Genomic DNA, 7,380 nt, shown 5'->3' with positions numbered 1-7,380 from the left:
TGCAGATAAGACCCATCAAGAACTCCCCAGGGAGGAAGCCATTGGTTAAAATGAGATTTTCTGTTTGACTCTTAAGGAAATGGGCTCAAGAAGATATTCGTTAATTGATTATGGTTGAAAGTAATTATCCACTATTAAAATGGCCCTAGTCTTAATCCTTCAATTAGCACTTTGCCACCGTCCATTTCTCTTAACCCACCCTCAAACTTTCCCACCGTCAAAATCATACATATTTTCACTCATGGAAAGGTGAGTGTATCAAAATCATATGGGAAATGCTGAGATCCGTACAATATTCAAGCAACTTGACCATACATGCAAACAAAAGGTCTTCAGGTGATGGCTGTCTGATTACTCAATGCCCTTATACTCTAGTATATATTTACATATATGCACCAATACACGATGAAAAACAAGGGACAATGTGGATGAGTCATTGTTCTTTTAATAGCAGATAGGGACAGAAGCTCTTCTCAATGGTTTGATAAATCGTCTACTGGGGTTAAAACTCCCCAACACCACATCTTTTCTAAGATGAGTCCATTTTACACCCGCGTACACATTCTCATCTTTCCTACACCTAATTAGTCTGCTAATAAAGAAATAGTAAAACCCAGAGACATAATAAAATAAAATTATAAAAATCACAAAAGGAAAGTGAAAAAGAAAGAGAAAAGAATGTCAACACAGAAAAATAGAGAGACATTTAATGGGGGATGGGGTATATGGAAGGTAATAAAAGAGGTATACTGTGTTTCCTCATGAGTTTCAATCAAAAGGTTACCAACAAATACAAAACTTGCACCCAGTTCTCCTCTCTCTCTCTCTCTAACTGCAAAACAGTAAATCAGTCCTACTATACATAGCACAGAGCATTTACTTGTAATAAATAAACATTTATCCTTCTGCTATTAAACCCAATCTTCATCGCCCACGAGGGGAGCCTGCCTAGCACAATTCCTCCATATGGAGATACCAAGATCAGAGCCATGTCTCTCTGAAACTTCTAGCATCATTTCAGTTTCAGAAGCTGCACCATCCTTGAATACCTCAATGGATAGCCCAAAAGAGGGGAAGCAGCAAGAAGGACAAGATCGAAACCAGGAAGAGCTCACAAATCCTGATCTTGTACTGGATCTAAGCCTCTCTAGCAGAGATTTGGAACAAGGGTCGAGGCCAGAACTTAATCTCATCAACTCCTTCGAGATGGGCTCATCTCAAAATCATTCAGAAATTCCTCAAGGAAATGAAGGTGAGCCGAGAGTGTTCTCGTGCAACTATTGCCAGAGAAAGTTCTACAGCTCACAGGCACTTGGAGGACACCAAAATGCACACAAACGAGAGAGGACCCTTGCAAAACGTGGGCAGCGGATTGGTGCAGCTTCAGTAGCTTTTGGGCATCCCTTACCCAACCCTTATCGATTCTCTAGCATGGCTTCTCTACCTCTGCATGGATCTTTCAATAGGTCTCTTGGCATTCAGGCTCATTCTCTGATCCATAAGCCATCCTCCCTATCATCCACTCTCTACGGACATCAAGGATGGTCAAGGCTGCCTATTGATCAACAACCCGCCATTGGGCGACTTGCACCAGAGAATTATCATGTTGGATCATCATCATCCAGTGGTGGCGCCGCAAGGTTTGAGACTGTTCGGAAGTTTTCTCGGCCGGCAAGTGAGGGAATTGGAGGCTACTGGTGGAACAATAGTAACAATTTGAAGATGAATCAAGATGAGTTGCAGAAGCTTGACTTGTCCCTCAAGCTCTGAGCAGTTCTTTCCTTTTTTCTCCCCACTTTTTGCTTTATTTTTTATCTGCTTCTCTAAATCTCCTTAGCCATTTTTAGTAGGATTATGTATAAATTTTTTTGGCTACAATTGGGAGAGGGGTTTTCTCCTCTCTCTCTTTTTTTTTTTTTTTTTCTCAATTTTTGCGCTTGAAAGTAATCAAATTCGACTGGTCTTGTTGGGGTATTCAACTTTGAAGTTGCTTTGATGTCATTTAGTTTCTCCTCTAGATTTTGTAATTCAGAAATAATGCTAGAAAGCTGAAGTTCAGGTTTAATTTCTAAGTTGTTTCAGCTATCATACATAGATTTCAAACTGATACACAATCCTCAGATTTCATCCTATCGTATAGCCTTCCTCTTAATCTTTATATATTGACTCAAGACAAAATGAAAACAAAAAAAAGGAAAAAGAAACTGGCCATAAATTTGATGTATATAAATAAATTTAAACCATCAAGATACACAGACATAACAACCCACTGGCAGTACACAAGATCAGTACTAAAAGTGGGTTTTGGTGAATAGATACAGCCCTAATTAAACTTGGCATAGAATGTGTATTGGGAGTAGAGGGTCAATGATAATGTATTGTGAAACTGTGATGTAGGATGGCCCGCAAAATGTCGATAATTTGGAGGGTTGTGATTGTGGGTCATTGACCCACTTGCAGTTGAAGTAATAGACCATGTATTGGAGGGTCAAGATCAATGAGTTAGGTGTAGAGCCCATGTGAAAGTAATATAATGAGCCTCTCAGCTATGCTATCACTATCATTTCTCCCATATTAAAATGGTGTAAATCTTGATTGCATTGATTTCTTACCTAAGAGATATCTTTCTGTGGCCCACTCAACAGTGGGTCCGGATCCACCTGATGTATTCCACCCATCATATTAGTCACAATAATTAATGCAAACCCAGTCTCCCAATAGTCAATATCAATGCTAATGTAACTGAAATCCTATCATTATGATAGTTAATTTTATTCATTAGTCCATCTCCCCATTAGCAAGGGTAATGATAGGCTGTCATGGCTGTCACTCTGGTGTCTAAGTACTGATGGGGTGCTATTGGCTTGTTCTTTTTCCTATTGTGTGTTGGAGACTCTTTTTCACAATCATTTTTCTGTTAAAGAATTGGGAATGAGTCCTCAATATTGTCTCTTAGTTAAGGAACACTATAGACAACCCATTTCAAGCAAATTCAGTGAAAATGTGGAGCTATCATTTTGCTAACATTTGGAGGAAATACTTTGTTTTAATTATTTAAATGCAAATCATTGTTTTTTATTTTTAATATTTTGTTAAGATTAGAAATTTAAAATTGTTACCAAATTTTATTTCCATAATGGGGTTTCATAATTTTGAAAACTAATCAAGAAATAATATAAATTTTCATAACAACCTCTTAAATAATATTTAATATATATATAAATTGTCAACCTTCATTTCATCTCCTTGGAATCGGAAAAAAAAAAATACATATGTTTGAAAATTAGAAAACTATTTTATATTCTTAAAAATAGAAAATAAGATATTTAAAAAAATATATTTTAAAATTATTTTTTATTATATTTACTCATTTTTTAAAGATTATTTTAAAAAATAATCGTACCAACATTGAAAACGATTAAAAATAAAATCCTATATATAAAAATTATTTTTAAAATATATTTAAAAATATTCAGGTTTTTAAACAAATATTTTTTGTACAAAACATTACAAAACAATTTTTTAAAACTATTTAAAAAAATAATTAAAACAGTTTTATTTGATGTTTTGATGTTTCAACAAATCTATATGCAATCTTAATTTTGATAAGTGACAACACATTTATATTTATTGAGGAGAAAGGAATGATTAATGAGAAGAAAAGCCAATTATAAAATCCTTGGACTATGGAGATCTTGTAATGTTAAAACTCCACAGAATCACATGCGCGTGCTTGAGGGCTCTCACAGATCCACATTTCTCTCCCTGAGTGTAGGGTCCTTTCCCACTACATATATTTCTTAAAAGGTACAGCTTTTGAAAGCATGCACTTACCATCTTTAATGCTGAAGAAATTGGTTATGTATAGTTTATGGGATCTTAGTACCCATTCAGTACATCATCATGAAGCTCCTTTTTGGACCCAGGATCCAGGACCCAGGACCCATTCAATATGATGGTTCTGAATTAGAAATATAGCTACTAGTCAGTGGTTGAGAAATGCATTGATGATTATTTTGAAGTGTTTTCTTACCTTATCATACCCATACTTGTCAAAACATGAGACCATTTAGAATATACCATTTGTGTAATTTAATTATATTCATTATTTTATATCTCATTCATTTATCTCTTGGTTTCAATTTTTTATATTTTAATCTTCGTATCTTATCATATTTTATAATATATTTTTAATGGTCCATATCTTTATAGCATTCTTCTATTTTGAATTTTTGATGTGTAAAAAGGTCTTATTAAGGGGAATACAAGGGATGTATATGTTGTGATTTTACTCAAATTATTTAATTTTTAATTTTAGGAAAACTAATATTTATGGAGTTGTATTTTAGTAAATTGCTTTTCTAAAGTTTGACTAGGATTAGGAAAGTGTTGGTTTAACTTCTATCAATAAGACTTTATAAATATGTAGTTTTATAATAAATTTACATAGAGAGATAGTTCCAAAAAAAAAGGGTAAGAAAAGAGTTAAGAAAAATAGACAAAAAGTGTATTGGACTTTAGGTAGAAAAAAATTAAAAGAGTTTGAAGAGTATATAATCTTAATGTCTATAATAATTTAGATTTGATAATCTCTATTTTTTCTTTATGTGACATTTGGATATTATAAGTTTTTTCCAAAAAGAAGTATCAAAGCTTTCGTATACTTAATTAAGGCTGCAACTTGGGTGGGTTGATTGAGTTAATGACTGGTTTAAGCCCATCTTGAATCAACCCGAGGTCAACCTCAAACTCTAACTCGAGATATTCAATCCAAGTATAACCTAACCTCATTTTTTTTAAGTTCAGGTTGAGTTTAGGTTATTCTAGTTAGACTCGGGTTGATTATGTTAAATTAAGGTTAGTTAGCTAGACTCAAGTTATATAATTTAAAATCCATCTATAATATTTTTTTAAAACTTTTTTTAATATATTTATATAAAAATTTAAATAATAAATAAAACAAAATTCAAGATAGCAACAATAAACATAAATTTATATATATATTTAAAAAAAATGAAAATGTATGATATAATATAATTTGATCATTTTTCTTAATAATAGAAAAAGAAAATGAATTATTATATAAGATAAATGTATTATAAATATCATAAAAACATTAAATTGGGTTCGGGTTAATGACTAATTCAAGCACATATTGAATTAAGAAATAATCAACCAACCCAATCTCATTTTTTAAAAGCTCGCGTTGAGTTTAGATTGTTTTAATTAAATTTAGGTTGATCAAGTTAAACTCAAATTAGTCAATTAGATTTGGGTTGTATAATTCAAAATCAATCTATAATATTTTAAAAATATATATTTTTAATATATTTATATGAAAATTTAAATAGTAAAGATGACAAAATTTAAGATGACAAAAAAAGAATAAACATAAATTTATACATGTTTAAAAAAAATGAAAAAAAAATGATATAATATAATTTGATAAAAAAAAATTATTATATAAGATAATATGTACTATAAATATTATAAAAACATTAAATCGGATTCAAGTTAAATTTGAGTTGTCCACCCAAACCTAACCCAAATTGAGTTCGGGTTGAAAAGACCTAACCTAATCCAACCTAACTATTGAAAATTATTATCCGAACCTACCCAAATATCGGATTGAATTCGGGTTGGATCGGGTCAATCTGTCCAAATTATATCCTTATACTCAACACTCTATATGGAGTCCAAGTTACACCCCTATACTCAACACTTTATACATGGAGAAAGTTGTAAAACAAAATGTACTAGAAAAAAAAATATACGGCCCTCTTGTCCTACAAGGACAATATAATATTTACTGTGTTTTTTTATTTTTTTAAGGAAGAAGTTCTCAATCCCCACAAATAATGGAGGCTAAATAACTGAAAAGCCAAGAAAAACATTTTCAAGTTAGGTATGGTTGAGGGGGGCGGTTGAAAGAAGGCATATATGTTGAGCATTCAACAGAACATTGTGTAAAATAAAAGAAAAGAAGACTTTTTGTCCTAGGCAACTTAGTACATTAAAATTTACGAGGATGGTATCCCATTTCTCGTAAATCTTCTAACTTAAATAAATGATAAAGAAGGTTATTCCATACTACACTTTTAAATTGAGCCTTTGATGTAGGGGTGGGCAAGTTGGTTTTGAGTTGATTTTTAACCCAATTGAATCAAATTAAGTCAATTTGGCTTTTGTTTTTTTGAATAATTTTTTCTATTCAACTAAAAATAACTCATTGATATCAACCAATATAATTAAAATAAAAGTGTTATCAATAGGTTTAATTTAGTTAATATTAATGTTCCTTTTAACTGAGTAGAAAAATCTAAATATTTTGACTTTTTTTATTTAATCAAAAAACAATTGTCATAAAATATATTTTAGAGTGCTTTTAGAAAATATTTATAGGATAAAATTATTTCAAAAAGAGATTAAAAAAAGGGAGAATTATCTTTTGGGGGTAAATGGGCCCCCAAATTAACAAAAGGTCCATATAACTCTTCAAATTGAGTTGAAGGATATGAAATAGTAACAGACAAATATACCTTTTAAGAACACATATAAAATATTTTATAAAATTAAGTTAAATAATTTTTTTTCAATAATTTTTTTTTTTCAAAAATACTAAATTAAATAAAAGTAGTTTTCAAAAATATTAAATCAAATAATTTTTTTTCAAAAATATTAAATTAATTTTTTTTTCAAAAATATTAAATTAAATTAAAGTATTTTAAAAAATATTAAATTAAATATTTTTTTAAATATTAAATTAAATAAATTTATTTTTAAAAAATATTAAATTACATAAAAGTATTTTTTTTAATATTAAATTAAATAAAAGTATTTTTCAAAAATATTAATTTTTTTTTCAAAATCAACAAAGGGCATTTTTGGAAATACTGAAGGATGATATCCTTCAATTCAATTTTCATACTTTCATTGAGTCTTGGGCTCAATTTGAAGAGTTACATGGACTTTTTGTTAATTTGGGGGCCTATCTACTCCCAAAACATAATTCTCCCTTAAAAAAATACAAGATTTAGAAAAATGGTTTTGAAAATCATTTAAAATATTTCTTTAAAAACATATTTTCACATTAAAAAGACTAAATAGTACAAATTATATAACATATAATCCAAAAATATAATAATCTAATATAGAACATCATATAATGATGGAATCTAAAGCATCATTCGTTTACATAATGATGAACATGTTTTAGGTAAAAAAAATCCTAATCCAACCTAAAATATCACATAATTATAAGATAATACAAATTATATACTAAGTGTCTTAGTGGGTTAGAACTAGGAACTTTTCTATATATAGAGTGATATGTGTTCAATTTTAATTGATTTATAATATTAATAACTTATAAACAAACTA

At 29.9% G+C, this 7,380-nt stretch overlaps 1 protein-coding gene across 1 annotated transcript; it reads left to right on the top strand.

Annotated features, from left to right (window-relative positions):
- The first annotated feature begins 796 nt into the window (after positions 1-796).
- On the top strand, positions 797-2,065 carry LOC100262945 (zinc finger protein 1). The gene has a single exon (XM_002272509.4). The coding sequence runs from the start codon at positions 967-969 to the stop codon at positions 1,768-1,770; it is 804 nt and encodes a 267-aa protein (XP_002272545.1). The 5' UTR covers positions 797-966; the 3' UTR covers positions 1,771-2,065.
- Positions 2,066-7,380: the final 5,315 nt, after the last annotated feature.

The sequence above is a fragment of the Vitis vinifera genome, chromosome 9, assembly GCF_030704535.1.
Source record: "Vitis vinifera cultivar Pinot Noir 40024 chromosome 9, ASM3070453v1".
Lineage (NCBI taxonomy): Eukaryota > Viridiplantae > Streptophyta > Magnoliopsida > Vitales > Vitaceae > Vitis > Vitis vinifera.
The sequence above is the reverse complement of the archived record's forward strand: the minus strand, read 5'-3'. Positions and strand labels throughout refer to the sequence as shown.